At 42.9% G+C, this 18,051-nt stretch overlaps 1 protein-coding gene across 2 annotated transcripts in view; it reads left to right on the plus strand.

Moving 5' to 3' along the window:
• Positions 1–9,735: 9,735 nt before the first annotated feature.
• The window catches only part of slc44a5b (solute carrier family 44 member 5b), a 46,474-nt gene continuing 38,158 nt past the window's right edge, over positions 9,736–18,051 (plus strand). For both annotated transcript variants that reach the window (XM_084436300.1, XM_084436299.1), the window contains exon 1: positions 9,736–9,872. In XM_084436300.1, coding sequence (XP_084292426.1) covers positions 9,836–9,872 — 37 coding nt within the window. In that variant the 5' untranslated portion in view covers positions 9,736–9,835. The remainder of the gene's footprint in view (positions 9,873–18,051) is intronic.

The following is an 18,051-nucleotide window of genomic DNA, read 5'->3' on the forward strand; positions in this document are numbered from 1 at the left end:
AATAACCTTCTCGATGGCCTTGGGGGCAGCAGTGGCCTCTTCAATGGCCTTGGGGGCTTCGGTGGCCTCTTTGATGGCCTTGGGGGCTTCAGTTGTCTCCTCAATGGCCTCCTCAATGGCCTTGGGGGCTTTAGTGGCCTCTTTAGTGGATCTTGCTAAGAGACTCGTGGATGATCACGCTCATCCTGATGCACAGTACGGCCAGATCAACCTTCGTCTGGTCGACGTCACACTCCTTCAGAGGGTTCACCCAGAGGACCGTCCGGGACCTGCTTTGCGACGCTGAGAGCGACGAGGTGGACGACGTAACTGTCGAGGCAGAGAGACCTCTTGGCCACCGCCTTCCGGAGCACCTGCTTCGATCCGGCCACCAGCTCCAGCTTGCTCGCGAGGCTCTTGGCGACCACGGAGGCGTCGCAAAATCTCAAGAAGACGTTGGCAACGCCCTCGTCCTCGATGAGCTTGACCCAGGTGAAGGCCTCCAGGAGTTCCACGACTTCCTCTAACAGAAGACCGACCTCGGCATTGATGTCCCTGTTGCCGAAGACCTCGTCGTTTATAAGGATTAGTGTTTGGATCAGGATCCTCTTAATGGTGGCGTATTGAACCACCACAGGCTTGCTCTTCCTGGGGGCTTTACATATGAAAGCTGAGGCCTGTTCACCCTGTTCCTGGCGATTCGCAAGTTCCTCCTGGGGCTTTTTCTGCAAGACAGGTTAAATGATGACAAAACAGTGAGAGGGGATGATATTTTATATATCTTTATATTTTGTGAGATGATATTAGATAGTGTTTCAAGTTACCTCCTGCAAGTTAGAACCGCTTGAAGGAGAGGCCTCACCCATGGATTGGCTATCCATAGGGGCACTTTTTAAAACTCTGTTGAGACAGAAGTGCAAGAAACACCAGAATTACTTTAACGTCTTCTAATATAAATGGCAAACTTTAGATCAAAAGAAATTCACATTATTCAAAAATCAATCTACTTACTTCCACATGAAGAATTTAATTTACAGGTTGCTGAATAATCGTACAGTATAATGATGAAAGGTTGTCCGTTGATGTGAAATTAACTCTGAAACAATTTTCAACTCTTATACTCAACTTAGAATTATGACAGAATGTGGCCATTGTGATGTCATTCATTATTATGCGCACGGAAATCTGATGGTGCGTGTGCTGTTATAAACAAAGCCCAGTGGCTATTTATTATGAACTTCAGTTAATTCATAATAAGCCATGGCCCTTGTATAAATACACATTTCAACGTAGGCTAGGTAGGGTACATAAAGACTGTGCAGTATCATATCTCCTAAATAACGGACTCGTATAGGCTATTACCATTTTAGCCTATCAAATGTGATGCTGCAGCCTATGTTTACGTGCAGCTTATGTGGGGACACGAATGAACAAACATTTCAAACATAGTGGGCGTGTAGTGGGCTTGTCGTAACTATTGCAGCATAGCATTATTGATTAGATCTTTGAAAAGTCATCTTCCGAGTTGCATTCACAAAATGTTATTGGTGCGCTTCTTGTATTACTATTAGAACTACATTTCCCATGAGAGACCGTAGCTACGGGCATTCATTTACGTCAGAGATAGGGCGCCAAATCTGAGCAAGTGTCAACAACCATCCAGAACCCACGGGGTAAAACGGACTCTTCTCAGCTTTTTATGTCCGCTAGGAATTCTGTTATGCAACAGATCAATAGCTAGCTAAGTAAATGGCCACAGCTAAGTGTAACCCGGTAGCCTACATGACGCAAAGTAGGCTAGTGCATGGCGAGCTGAGCTAGCTAGCGTTAAAGATCAAATAAAGTTTTCAGTCACATGACTGTTGCGGAGCCTCGCGCACTAGGAGAGACTGGTGACGCGAGGCTACTCGCGCACAGAAAATCGTTCCCATTTACCTCAGAGGACGAGCGCTACTACAGTCGACACCTGTGGAGGCGAAGTCAACTAAAGCTAGGATGTGGCGACCATAGATATATGTCTATGGTGGCGACACCTACATCCATGGGTGACACCTACAGTAGATGTGTACCATCCTGTCTCTGGGCTTCCATAGCATACCAAGCCACTGTTTCTCAGAAGGGATGTCTTTGATCGCTTGTCATGTAGTTTATAAGCTCTGAAGACGGTACTGGTTCCTCCTTGACTGACTTCACTGGTCATCCAGCTCAGGTTTAACTTTACATGATGACAGGCTGTGAATATGTTACAGTATATATTTTGTTCATAAACACAAAGACCATGAGGTTACCCAGCTGGCACACGACCGACCTTCAACATTGAAATATAGTTGGATTAATGTCAGTCATCGTTTCAACCTTGAAACAATATTGAATGCTCAATGGTTGAAAAAGGTTGATAAAATACTTATAAATCAACGTTGAAATTCTGTTTAAGATCTGTACGTTGATGTACCCTACATCAACATCAACATGATGTCTTCAACCTGCCTTATAGCCCTTTAACGCACAATATGGGTAAAAAGTGGCCCAACGAAGGTTTTGCTTTACAGTATATATCTTTGCAATAAATTAATCTTATTGGTCACAAATCCTTATTTTGCGCTTGCACAAAGAATGAGATTCAAATTTCCTTTCATGGACATCCGAGGATGTCATATTATGGACACCGTAGTTTCTTTGCCAATGTTGGTGCGGTGTAGGCTATGTATCGTGTGTAATGTTTGTCTCCATGGATGTATTGTTTGTCTCGCACTAGCTGGACGTAGCTAGTATCTACTTCTATACAAGCTGAGCAATGTGCCAGTCATTCCCTTGTTGTTCAACTTTTGCTGCTACTTGTAGATGGAAAGGTTAATATATTGTTTAGCTTGTTGGTTTTGCTTTCGCGTTTTAACATAGGCTACATCCTGGGTCGTATTGTGCTGCAGATGAGGTTATGTTTAGAAAGCTAAAAGCTGTTACCAGCCGGCAGATTGACTGTGAATGCCTTTTTCTGTAGCATTGCTGTATAGAAGTATGTCACAAAATGTGTGTTTGTGTGTGTGCATGCCAGTGCCACAAACACTTATTTTTCACATTATTGTTGGATCGATGTTGTTGCTATTTGCACAGTTGTCAGTGTTGCAACCCCATTCACTGCTGTTGTAGGCCTACATGTGCATCTTGATTCTAATGTAAAATAAAATTGTAAAAAGTTCACGTCTTTCTTCTCCATGGCTACATGATTGAAAAGTAAGAAGTTGAAACAAAGTTGCAGTTTCAACAGTGATGCAAAATTGATTAAAAAGACCTTAATTTACCCATGTTGAAAAATAAGCCGTTGAAACAAAGTTGGGATTTCAAAGTTGATTCACATTTCAAATTCAACACATATTCAACAGTGATTGTAAGACCTTAATTCACCCATGTTGAAGAGTAAGATGTTGGAACAACGTCGCGATATCAACGTTAATTCACCTTTCAAAATCTAAACCTAATCCAACGTTGATTCACGTCATCACATGACGTTGAATCACCTGTTAATCAACGTTGAAATGCAAGCTGGGTAAGGCTTGGATCATTTATATCTCATATTTGTGTAGGGTTAGGTAGTTATGGATAATTCTACACCGTGGAAGTGAATGGAAATGAATAATTGAATTTCTATGCATCGAATTAAACTGATTTATTTGAAATTTTACTTTGGCCTCTTTCTTAAGCATGTATTCAACATAATACTATTATCTGAATGAAAAGTACTGAAACAGATGTATAATGTGACAAAAAGGCAATTTATTATTTTGGCTGTTAAAAAATATACTTGGCCGTTGGATTTTTTCATCTACCAGTCCCCTTGGCAGGTGAGCCAAAAAGTTAATTTTCAGCCCTGTCTACACATCTACAACGGTCGCTTCAATACAAGTCAATGGATTTCATAAAATGATCAATAAAACCCTATAGGATTCATACTTTGCGGCGAATTTCATGTTAGAACACCAACGGACACCAATTACCCCCTCGGTGTTCTTCTTGTCTTTGAAATCGAGAGTTTAACATGTTTTTGAAAGATTTTTCAAGGTGCCCACCCACATCCATTGTATGACCAAAACGGTGGTAGAGCAATTATCAGACTTTCTCAAAAGTGCTAGTTTTGTCAACGTTTTGATTTGAACCATTGTATATGATCATAAGTAACCTAAAACCGTAAAACAGGGCTAAACATGTATTTTCCCTTTACTACTCCTTTAACTCTGGGCTGTGAGCACTCATCATGTGTAGTGGTCCTGAAGCGGTCTGCAGCCCTATCTATCCATTCCTTTCTGTAATGCCTATCCAGAAATCTATTGGTTAGATCCATGGCTTGTCTGTTGTCCAGGGTGTGTGAGCGCGGACCCACCCCATAATTCAGATCAGCTCCAAAATTGAATGGGTTCTAAATTGGCCCATGCTACACCCCTCCACCGAGTTTCAGGAAAAGTGTTCTGGTAGTTTTTGTGTAGCCTAATAGTATAGTCCAAAAAAATTATAGCCTAATCCTAGTCCAAAAAATGTATAGCCTAATCCTAGTCCAAAAAATGAATCCAGCCATGTTTGGGCGGCTCGTGGACCCATCCTGTGATTCGGATCCACTCCAGAATTTAATAGATTGTTAGTTGACCCATAATACAACCCTCCACCGGTTTCATGAAAATCAATTGGGTAGTTTTAGTGTAAACCTGGTGTGAAAATGAATGGGGGTGAATGGCCGGCCGTCTTTGGGCAGCTCTTGGGCCCGCCTCATGATTTGATAGTGACTTGATCATTTTCTGCTTGCCCCTTCATTTTGACAAGAAAATTATATTTTTTCAATTGAAAAGTGTACCAAAGAGAAGATCCTTGCTAGGATCAGAACTTTATTGCTACTCTAGTGTTAATTATGTATCTACTGTACTTGGATAGTCCCTTCAAATGTGTGGCAGCACATAACACAGCTCAGGGGAGCACATGACAAAAAGTAAACAAACCTCGTCTATGGAACAAAACTTCTCCTTCTCATTAACTTGATTTTCCCCCCTAGAAGAGTGACAGGTTGTTGTTGTGCCAGGCAGAATACATGACAGCACCAGATTGTTCAGCTTATAAAGTGTCATCGCTAGTATATGGTAATGAGCAATTTTCTCAGTATCACAAAATATGTTGCAGTGAATGTATTTTTGTATTGAAGATTAGATTGGGGTATGGGATAGCGGCAGACTGAAGACAGGGAATCTGCTGGACAAAACAGCTTATGTTTCTGTATTCTGGACCGGTGCTGAGCAGAAGCTTTGATTCTTGGTCCTCGTGGGTCAGAGAGCTGCTCCTGAATACAGAACCGCAGAGCAGCAGGTTCTGCAGGGGAAATATCTGGAGGAAATGACAGCCGGCCCTGTCGGTTCCAGTCTCAGAATATCGGATAAACACAGTGCTTAAAGCTACAGTATGGATATGTCTTTTTTTCATCACATCTCCACAATAATTGTGTGTCAATTAACACCTACAGGTATACCAACTACGACGCAATTTTGTCCTTTTGACAGACCCTATATTTCAAACATCAGAGGATTGTTTGGTCTTGTCAATAATAAACTCCAGTGTGCTGTGCTGATCCGCTGGTGTTAGTTGGTATTGGTGCTAGAAGTACTGATTAGATGGTATCGAGTCACTCCCCACCATCATTGTGGAACTTGTTGGATTTCAATTACAGGGAGTCACTGGGGTCGATGACAACTGCACCGCCTTATTATGCAGTGAGCCGAAAATAGAGAAACGGAAACAGATAACTATGTCCTCTTGACTCTGATTGTGAACACACTACTAAAATTGCAAATCGGAATGTGCACGGGGTGTAAAATTGCCCATTCTCTCAGAAAATCAAAGAAAGACGGCAAATCATCAGCTTGTATCAAGGGGGAAGACAACCAAAGCATGTCTGCCATGTTCTGATTATGTCATTAACTATCCATGGCACATTCCCATTGGGCGTGGATCACAGTAGCTCAGGGCTCCGGCAGTGTCACTCTGGACCTTATAGTCGGTCATGTTTATCAAAGGCCTCGGTCTAGTGCAATGTATGCCTGTGCAACCAGTATCCTTTGGTGACTAACCTAAAATAATCAGGTGGCAATTCCATATCATCAATGTAACCTTAAGATGACAATGTTGGCCATCGTAGTGACTATAGATGTTAATAAGAGAAAACACCACAGACTCAATTCAGTATATAAAAGAAATGAATTAGGCATGCAATGAATAGCACTGTGGAACATGAGCGGTATGATACTTGTTTTCATATCTACCAATCAGAACACTCAGATCCATAAGGCTGCGGCGGAAATACATCATTATAAACAAAGTGTATTACGGCAATTGTTCATTTGATACAGTATATTATAAAACTATTTAAGCTTTTCTGTATGACATTACACTGCAACAAGTGCATTGTGAGCCTGTCGTCCCCCACCCATGATGCATGTCGTCAGCATGTACAGCTGTCAGCATGTACACCCAAAGTTAACTCCAGAGGGCAGATGTCACCTCACTACTTAAATTGATCCCTTTGGACGGAATTAAAAAATATTGATTCACCTGTACAAATGTCTCCATCTAGTGACACAAACAAATCCAGGCAACCCGTAACACGACCTGTGCACTATGAAGTTTGAAAACAAGCACCAAAAGAGCTACTAACCACCTCAAGCTCTGAACTCGAAAGTAGACGGGGTCGTGCATATACCTTTACTGAGACACCAAGCATAGTTTTTTTTTTACGAGACAAAGTGTTCTTGGTAATGGGAGAACTGAATTGTGGCGAGCGACCCCTGGTGGTGGGCTCTGGTACATGTTACATGTGTGATGGATGCACTAACACACAAATGCACACACACATTCATACTTTTTAAATTTTATTTTATTTGTTTATTTTTATTTGTTTATTTTGACGGGACAATGCATTTTGATGAACACAGATACATGAAATGGATGCATTAAAAACATCTATACATGACAATGTGTAAAAAAGCCGGATTTAGCACAAGGCTATTCCATCCGAATGCATGAACGCATTCATTAACGTATAGGGTCAAGTGAATATTCTCCCCAAGACCCCCCTCCTGCACTAACATACAGGGGTTAAATCAATACCACCCATCGGGTAAGGGACTATAAATAAAGTGCAGTGATGAAACTGTTCTCACCATCGCCCCACTGACAGTAAGCCTCCTGGTTTCACAGTAAATCGTCATGTGATCTGCCTGAGATAAATCTATCCCCTAATGTTTCGGTAACTTGAGTTTAAAAAAATAATCGACAAAAGCAGACAACAGGAGAGACTGGAGTTTTTGATATGCAAATGAGTGTCATTGTGTTTGATATACTAATCATGAATCAGAAATGTGTAAGTGGGCAAAATAATCAGACACTGATAGATAAGAAAGCAGCAAGGTCTCTCTCTCCCTCTGTCTTTCTCCCTAGGATATCAGAGTGCATTTAGTATGGGTAGGGTACAATAAAACCTCAGTAATAGATGGATATCAGTATTAAGCACTGTTGAATCCCCTATTTTAAAAGAGGTAAAACATAAGCAGCCTTCCAAACCTTAGGGATTTAATTTGAAACCAGGATAAGATTAAAAAGATGTGTCAATAGTTAGGCTATAATATCTGCTGCTCATTTTAAGAAGCCCTGTACCAAATGATGTGGACCAGCCAGTGGGTCAAAGCTATTGTGGTCAAGACAGTATCATCATTTGCAGATTCAATTTCAGGAGTGGTGACAGGATTAAACAAGAACCCAGATGAAAATTTCAATTTAATAAATTAAAATGGTCATTAAAGCAGTTCAACATTTCAGCCTTATCAGATACAGCCACTGCGTTTTTGACTATACACGAAGGAAGGTCATCTGTGTTATCACAAGCAGCAGATAATGATTTAACAGTTTTTCCAAAAATGTCCTTAGGTCATTCAAGTTTTCTGCAGTTACAGATACATACTGTACAACTCAGCTTTGGCTTTTCTAAAAAGAGAACTACTGTAAATGTGTTTCTTGCTGTCTAAAAAGGAGCCCCATTCATTCTAAATTTACCAACAGAGGGATGTTTGTTTAAAATTTCAAGACAGCTATCATGGAAAAATGTCCAGGCCGTTTCAACATCATCATTAAGGGTAATTCTATACCAGTCAACATAAAATAAATCAGATAGACAACTCCACAAACCTCATATTCTGCTTTTCAACCAAGCGAGGTTGACGCTTGGGGATCTGGTGTCTCTGATAGCAGCTATCACACAGTGATCACTCACATTTGGGAAGACACCAATAGCAGAATACTTAAAAGGGGCATTTGTCAGGACTATAGATCAATGAGTGAGGATTTCTCAGGACATTTGGGATTTAGTCTAGTTTGCGTCATATTGAGAGAATCACTGAAAGCATCGGATACAGGAATCAACCAGTCCCAGCTCAGACCACCAACCACAACATTATAGTGCTCTCAGTATAGTGCATCTTAGACAACAATCCAATCCAATCCAACTTTATTTATAGAGCACATTTAAAAACATCAGGGTTGACCAAAGTGCTTTACATCAATCAAACACAGAAACAAAGCAAATACAACACAAAAAATAAGAAACAACTATAAAACAATACGTGAAAACGTGGCTCAATACTTGCTATTAAAACACCAGGGAGAAAATACTGTGTTTTAAACCGGGGTTAAGGGGCCAACCTAACATGGGGGGCAACTCGGTCCAGAGTTTGGGGGCTGCTACAGCAAAGGCTTTGCCCCCCCTCCTCTGTGCTTACGCCTACATTTTGAGACAATTGGAAATGACTAGAGTCAGTAGCTAATCATTAAAAACTCTTAAAAGGGCAGATTCTGTGCTGTGAAGAGCTTTAAAACCTGACTGGAAAATCTCAAGAATACCATGTTTATCAAGGAAAAACTGTAATCGTAAAAGTACCACTTTCTCCAAAATTTTGGAAATAAAAGGAGATGGGTCTAAAATTGGAGAGAACAGAGGTATCCAAACTAGGTTTTTGAATCAAATTCTGTACCACCGCCTGTTTAAGACATAGGCCTAGTGGTACAACACCCAAAACTGCATTGCAAAATGCAGCTGTGTGTGTGTGTGTGTGTGTGTGTGTGTGTGTGTGTGTGTGTGTGTGTGTGTGTGTGTGTGCGCATTTGTGTGTGCGCGTGTGTGTGTGTGCGCGTGTGTGTGTGTGCGCGCGCGTGTGTGTGTGTGTGTGTTATAAATCTCCCCAGTGGGCCTGAATCTGAAGTGTCACAAAATGGCCTGCAGAGGACAGCACTCCTCCACAAAGAGAGCAGCGGAACAATGAGGAGGCTGCGCTCTATAGGCGCGCGCGAGAGAGATAGAGAGAGACACCTTTTGTAAATCCCATTCATGAAAACCTGTAACAGAAAGTAATACAGTATCACATCATTATTCTCATTGCCAATAGTAATTGCCCTCGAAACAAATCAAAGCTGACTATTCGATTACACTGGGAGGTTAAATGTAATCATACACGCCCACATATTCCAATTTAACTTTAGAAACAATAAACAAAAAAGGTAAAATATTTTTAAGCCGGATTCAATCACATTAATTGAGCAGGTCGATCGAAATTGTTCCATCCATCTCTGTCCCAGGCTGCTTGCCCTTTAAGTGTTTTTCTCACGCCGTTGATGACGCTCTCTCATGCTGTAAACACGGCTGGTGACCGAGGCAGCTTCAACCTGGGCTCGGGATACTGTATTTACGTGGACTGGGCCACAAAACGCTATTCACACTTCAAGCCTCTTATGATATCGCAAAAACAAAGACGGTGCAGTATCTCCTGTACGAAGCGCTATGGCTAGAAAGACGGACATTCCCTCTTCGTACTATGGTGAGTTTCCACATTCGTCTTTGTTTAATGTCGCAAGCCTGGGTTCTTTCTTCAAGACAATTGAACTATGACAAAGGGTAGGCTGTATCGGCATGGCCCGGATCGTATTTTGACTTATGAAGTTGCTCAGATGTAGAATGTAACAACCATTCATTGGGTGAGGATACAGTGTAACAACATGCAATATTATTTCACAGAAAGCGATACTTTCGTGGCTACAAAACTGGACAAAGTTCATGCCATGAACACAAATATTACCTGGTCATTTGCAAATTCGAATGCTGGTCGACAGTATATCTCAGTTTATGATGTGAATATTTCCTGAGATTTATTTATTTAATTATTTTTCCCGTAAGCACAATGCGACCTCTTGGGACATACAGTCTGATTATTACAATGCGTTACAGTGCCCACACGTCCCAAAATACAAGGCTAAATGTATGCTTGCAGCCCCAGACAGATAATATAAGAATGTATCAAACGTAATTGCATTGCAAAGCCTGGAATCATAACACCGTTTTACAATGTCAAAACGGGGATTCTTCTTGTGTGTCTGAGTGACAGTTTTTCAATGTTGCGCAATCCGTAGATTTGGGATCCAGCTGGTCCTCTATTCCATGCTGTTTATAAAAATGGCATGATCCTGTATTTGGCCAGATGCCAACATTTCTTCCAGTGTCACAAGTATGTACCAACATAACAGCAGTATTGTACTAATAATAGTTTTTCAGATTATGGCAAACAAAAGAACACAGATAGTGTGGTGAGTATAGGGCTTAGGCCTATGCTTTGTTACTTTAAAGGAGTAGTAAAGGGAAAATCATGTTTAGCCCTGTTTTAAGGTTACTTATGATCATATACAATGGTTCAGATCAAAAAGTTGACAAAACTAGCACTTTTGAGAAAGTCTGATAATTGCTCTACAATCGTTTTGGTCATACAATGGATGTGGGTGGGCACCGTGAACAATCATTCAAAAAACATGTTAAACTATCAATTTCAAAGACAAGAAACTCACCGAGGTGTTAGTTGGCGTTCTGACATATAATTCGCCATAAAGTAAGATTCTAGTTAATCTGGAAAGGCTTTTTTAAATATTTAGCATAGAACTATTTAGTCGCAGCACATACGCGTGTAAACTTCCGCTTGAACTGATTCTGATCTCGCGCAATGCCTTGAAGTAGTTCCGCTCCTGAATCCCCTCTGCGGATTGATCTACACATCTACAACAGTTGTGTCAATACAAGTCAATGGATTTCATAAAATGATCAATAAAACCCTACAGGATTCATACTTTGCGGCGAATTTGATGTCAGAACACCAACGGACACCGATTACCCCCCTTGGTGAGCTTCTTGTCTTTGAATCCGAGAGTTTAACATGTTTTTGAATGATTTTTCACGGTGCCCACCCACATCCATTGTATGACCTAAACGGTGGTAGAGCAATTATCAGACTTTCTCAAAAGTGCTAGTTCTGTCAACTTTTTGATCTGAACCATTGTATATGATCATAAGTAACATTAAAACAGGGCTAAACATGATTCCCCCTTTACTACTCCTTTAATTAAGACTTTTGACCCACAATCAGTATATGTTTTTATTCATTCCACAAAGTAAAATTTCCAAATGGGTTCTTTAGTGAGACAGGTCTTCCAGAGATATCAAACTTCTTTCCAAAGGCCCGTAGGTAGTGTAGGTGGCATGTAGCTCGGGAGGTAGAGCTGTCCTTTCACTGCTCCTGGCTGCCAGCTTGGAGGACGGCTTGGATGGGAGACATGCTGGGCACTATTTCCACTGGCGACCGCAGATGTGTGTGCGTTGATCACCGTGTGGTGAATAAAAGACCCTTGAGGTCCTGAATTATAATACTGTAATTCTTCAAAATATTACTGTTGATATGGACCTGGAATAAAAGTTGAATTGAATTGAATTAAAAAACACAAAGCAACTTCTTCAAAGTTGTACAAATAATCAAATCATTTCCTCAAAGAATCAAAGTTTGAAACAATTTTTTTTTCAAAGAGTCAAAGCAACAGCAACTGATGCATCAGGGTAGACAAACTCAAAGGAAGGAGTTCAGCATGCGTACATTACCTCTGGCTTATATACTGTACAGCACAGTAGGCTTCTCTCATCTGGTTGCTACATCATCCATGCGTGATGTTTCTGGGCACCCATCCAACCTGCATAATATACATCACAACCTCTCCAGCCTGCTGCTCCTGCTAGTCCCCTCCACCCTCCCATCTTCACCCAGTATACTTCAATACCACTGTACCCCAATTCATAGGCAATAGAGAGAGAGAGAGAGAGAGAGAGAGAGAGAGAGCTGTTATATGTATTGTATTTGTATGTACTAGGGCTGCACAATACAGTATATCGTTTATGCATCGCCATCTCAATGTGCACATGCGCAATAGTGACATCACAAGGGCCTGCAATGTTGTTCTCTTTTTCCCCTGCTATGTTAACTCAAAACATGTCATGATACAAACCTTTTGCTCAACTTTTTAATTTTAATGACTGTCAAAAACTAAGAGACGCATTATTAGTAGGCGTTTTGGAACGCAGTCAAGACACTTGGCTATCGGTGTAAGCAGACGCGAGGATCACTGTTTAGTTCTAACCTCATACAGGACATAGGCCTGTATGTTTACAAGTTGGCTTATTTCTGTTTTAAACAAACAAAATATATTGCAATATATATCGCAAAAAATTGCATCGCTGCAATGTATGTTTTTGTCAATATCGCCCAGCCCTAGTATGTACCAGTTGTGATTCTGTCCTGTTTGCATACTGTACAAGATTACATTAACTAAGTCACATAAACTTACTAGCCATGTGACTTTGAATTGTTGATTGATTATACATCTCATGTCAAATAATAAGCATAAACCAAACGACAGCTTTAATGAAACCTCTTCAGGCTGCCATTAGCTTGTCAGTGGCTTGGCTGTTAGTTTACTTGGTTGGGGTCAAGCTACATATTATTGCTGAATTAGTGTTTGTCAGCCAGTCCTGTCACAGCTTGCCCTGGTAATCCAAATATAATTCAGAGCACGGCACATCTGTCATGGTGTGAGGGGTAGCTAGTCCTAATTGTCAGATTGAGTGACATGACCAGCACTGTGTATGTGGCTTCCATGGAAAAGCTGCAGTGTCGGTCTCTGTCATATCTTTTGAACCGGCCGTTCTCTCCCTCCGTACTGACCTTGTGTGCCGGTCAGTTCCCAGGACTCCATGCCCCCGCCAGTCATGCTAGCCTGCCAGCTGGCGGTTGAGGGGGGTTGGAGGAGAGGCAATTCTCTTTCTCATTTCCAGAGAACCCCTGCCGACCACTCAGGATTGAGCTCCTCATCCCCCTCCAACACTTCAACCCCTCATACACGATTCTTATGTAAGGGATAACCTGGAATACTTACAGTATGGGGCATATAAAAAAATTCCCTTTGTATTCTGTCTCTACAATGATGACAGGCTTGTGTCTTGTCATCCTGTAATGCATTATCTTATTCTGTATTACAAATATAACCTGGTGAGACCATCCTGATCTAGCAAGCTCTTTTTCAGTTTCTCTCCGTAGATCAGTCTAGCCTTCTCCCTATCTAAATGGTAAATGGACTGCACTCATATAGCGCTTTTCCACCTTAGCGGCACTCAAAGCGCTTTACAATGGCCTCTCATTCACCCATTCACACACCAATGGCGGTAGCTGCCATGCAAGGTGCTAACCTGCTCATTGGGAGCAATTTGGGGTTAGGTGTCTTGCTCAAGGACACTTCGACATGTGGACAGTCAGAGCTGGGATTCGAACCACTGACCCTTCGATCATTGAACGACCCGCTCTACCAACTGAGCTACAGCCACCCCAGAACGATTCTAGAACGATTTCAGTGGGCGGGAGTACTTGCCTTGACAGACTAACTTCTTCAGCCAATCAGCGTAACGAAACCTTTGCTAAATCCTTGGCCAACGGCAATAACGTATTTTCCTCAGAGAAACTCGGACTGCTAGTACATACTCTTGTTCTTGTTTAATTGTTGTCTATTTCTGCAATAACTGCACTTATGGCTGTTTATTCTACTAATGTGCTTCAAGAGACTGTTTTGCCACGGGAACCAATCAGGGGCTACTTTCTACTGGGGGGCAGTCAGTCAGTCAACAGCAGTCAGAACACAGTCCCTGATTGGGCCATTCAAAATGCAATTAGAGAGAAATCGTTGAAGATAGGGGGAAGTCCAGACTGATCTGCAGAGAGAAACTGAAAATGAACTCAAAACATCAGGATGGTCTCACGAGGCTGGTATTAATAGGCATTTTCCTACAGTACTCTGGTGCCAATGTAGGCTAGCTACCATTTCAGTTCCTCAGTCTAAGAGTAGAACCAAGATGCACAGATGGGGCTTGGTATCCTGTGCGGCGTGCGAGTGTGGCGCTGAGGAACAAACCGCAGACCATGTCATCCAGGACTGTCCGACGTACCAGACACCCAACGGAATGCGTGGCCTGATGGTTTTGGATAATGAAACGGTGTCATGGCTCCTGGAGGTGTGCCCGGATATATAGCCCAGGTGACCCCTCACCCGGGCTCGGGGTGGTAAAAGGATAGCCCCTCGGTCCGAGCCTGGGGGGAGAGGACAATAATAACTAACCCAAACGAAGAAGAAGAAGAGTCGAGCCAGGCTCTGTCTTTAAACTGCAGGGTCAGTTGGAGTCTTGGTCAGGGAGCATGGAGGGAGTTATGCTGATTCCCTGTGTTCAGGTCAGCTGCTCTGAGCGCTGTGGCTCACTCAGCTCTCCTGCCCAAAGGGCTTTTCTCAGGCCAGCCGAGGAGGGATGAGAGTGAAACTCAATCTACCTTTTCCCTCTTCCCATCCTGTTCTGACATGGAACTGTAAGGTTGCGTGTCCACCGACAAGCTGTATTTTAGAGCTGGCGCTGTTTTCTCGTAGTTTACAATCAGTAATGAGCTCTAGGGTGCTATAGGGACGAGAGCTGTGTTCCAAGCACTTTTTAGCGCTATAGCGCCGTGAACTCTAGGCTTTTTTTGCAGTTGAAAAAAGTTGAACTTTTTGAGCTAGAGCGCAGGCTGTAAAAGGCTGTTCTGATGATGACAGCGGTCGGTTTTTGGCAAAACTGCAGCGACAGCAAACGTTAGCACTAGCTAACATTAGCTAGCTATCTTAACCAGGCTAGTTATTCTGCAGTCTGAAAAAACACGATACTCGTTGCTAACGTAGGTGTAAAACATCGGTAGCCTGGCCAGCTCTAAACCCCAGCTCTAGTGCGCTCTAAGAAGCTGTAAGCTTGGCGCTCTTCAGCTACATTCAGCTTGCCGGTGGACACGCATCCTAACTGCCCAACCATTACTCACCTGGACTTTCAGCTCACTGACCTCACCCAGCAACCCCTCAATGCACCTACTGTACATTTGACAGATATTTGACACACACACACATATGCTCTCTCTCTCTCTCTCTCTCTCTCTCTCTCTCTCTCGCGCAAACACACACAATCAAAACAATTTATTATACTGAAAATGATAACTCATATAGATAAGCATTTGCATTTACAGTATGTACTGTGGGTCTTATTATGCACTGTGGGTCTATCCCACAGCATTCATCCAATAGCAAAGACCAACTATAATGCACCTTTGCTTACATACTGTAGGCATGTTTAATCCTCCATACAAGTGGGAAATACTCCATAATCACTCTGTGACAGGCTCGTGAGAGACAATTTTGATCGTCCCTTTCACCGTAAGAAAACTGGTGTTGAGCTGGGCATACTGTTAATTAACAAATTTGTCGCATTGGTCAGCTTCCATGAGCGCTGCATTTTAACAGGCAGGGCGATGCAGAGGCTGACAGAGCGAAGAGCTTTGGTTGATCAAACACTTTCTGCTCACATTTCCGCCATGTGAAACTGCAGACAGAGCAGGGTTGTGATTCAGATGGTAAATGGACTGCATTTATATAGCGCTTTTCCACCTTAGTGGCACTCAAAGCGCTTTACAATGGCCTCTCATTCAACCATTCACACACACACCAATGGTGGTAGCTGCCATGCAAGGTGCTAACCTGCTCATTGGGAGCAATTTGGGGTTAGGTGTCTTGCTCAAGGACACTTCGACATGTGGACAGTCGGAGCTGGGATTGAATCACTGACCCTTCGATCACTGAACGACCTGCTCTACCAACTGAGCTACAGACGCCCTTAGCCGGCTACAGCCAGCTCATCTTTTCACACAGGAGTACAGAGGCAGCCATGATGGGCTATTTAAGTGTTTGTCTCCCATGACTACTTATTCAAGATGAGACTGGCGTTGGTGATGTGACGATAGTGATGTTCTACACCTTAACGAGGTTATGTTATTCAGCTGTGTGGAATCCCATGGTGCTTTAGTCAGGCTACCAAAGTGCCAATTAGCACAGTGCCTAACTGTCTGAAGGCGGATGGACCAGCAGCAACGATAGATGAGTCAATAAATACTTCCACAAACTCACTTTGTGATGAGCAAATTGGACAGAATTATCCTGGCTATCACTTTATCTCCTTGCTACTACAGTAGCAACAGCATGGAAAGAACTGGACAGAGTTATCTAGATGGCTATGATGAGTACAGTATGTCTCCTTGTTACTACCATATCATGGAAAGAATTTGACAGAGTTAGCTACAGATGGCTATGACTTTGTCTCCTTGTTACTACAGTAGCAACAGCATGAGAAGAACTGGACAGAGTTAGCTAGATGACTATGATGAGTATGTTTCCTTGTTACTACCAATATCATGGAAAGAATTTGACAGAGTTAGCTAGATGGCTATGACTTTGTCTCTTTGTTACTACTGTAGCAACAGCACGGGAAGTGATGCAGCAGGAACTCAGTCAGGGCTTGTGTGTGACCGGGAAGCTAAGTGACAATGACAGAGCGTTATTAAACGCCGCTCACAGACAGACAGAAGAAGTGAGAGTGAGACACAGCTACTGTACCTACGGTAGCGGAAAACTAAGCGTCGGTCAGGACCTGCATTGTATCTGATACTCTGTGAGGCCAGCCGTGATTGTAGCCTGACCTGCTGGGATGAATGATTCAGGGGGATTGTGATCCGGAGATGAGCGGCGGCCTGGTGCAGCGACGCCCACTTCAGTGTTCTGGACCAGTGGCGCTGCGGCCGTGAGCCTTTGTGAACACTTCAGAGATGTGGCTGATCGCACCGTAGTGGCATCATCCCCAGACGCTCAGAGATTGTGAGTGTGTGTGAGGAGATGAGAGTAATGCCAGGATCATACTACAGGATGTTGGGGCTGATTTATCCCTGATTCACCCCTCCCGACAATCGGAGGAGAAATCTGGTCTGGAACATTGGTCGGTACCGACGCTCGGCCCAGATGATCTTGTTATGTGAGGGGTTTACAGATCCAATCTTAAACCTCCCGATCGGCTCGCAGACCCATCGGGGCGGCCCCAATATTAATAACATGTTTGATATTTAGATTATTACATCACTACTTTACAATGAGACAGCAGTGGTTTGTCCCTCGGGCACGATAACATCCTGTATTGTGTGATGAGCCGTCATTTTAAAATCTTGTCATGTGTGCTTGTTTGAGATTTTTGAGAAGAACGTCTGTTAAGATTCTCCTTACTGCATGTGCCTGATGCATCCCGATTTAGAAAATCCTGTATTGTGAGCCCGGCATAAGGCAGAGTTTAAGAGAATCCCTAGACTATAAGGCAATAAGGCTTTATTAACATTGGCCACACTATGAGACTGGTCCTCCCTCGTGGGCTAAAAACAAAGTGTCCTGTCGCTTAATCAATGAAGTTAACTGAACTCTGATTGGTCTGGGTCCCTTAGCACCTCCTGCAACCTTTATCAAGCAGGCAGCATTACAGCGGGCCCGGCCACACAGTGAGGCAGCTGTGTATCAGGGACAGGATGAAGTGACAAATGCGAAACTCTGTGTGAAACCAACGTGTGTTTGTGTGCATGCACGTTATTTGACTGGTGCACATGCAGGCCATGCATGACGAAGCCCCTCAGTGAGTCTGACATGCCCAGGGGAGGGGGTGGGGGGGGCTGCTTATTCCCAGAAGCAGCCAAGGTCAGCACTAGTCCCCACACACAATGCTGCCTCTCTGGCAGTAGAAGCAGCCGGCTGGCTGTCAGA

Source organism: Borostomias antarcticus, assembly GCF_949987555.1.
Source record: "Borostomias antarcticus genome assembly, chromosome: 3".
Lineage (NCBI taxonomy): Eukaryota > Metazoa > Chordata > Actinopteri > Stomiiformes > Stomiidae > Borostomias > Borostomias antarcticus.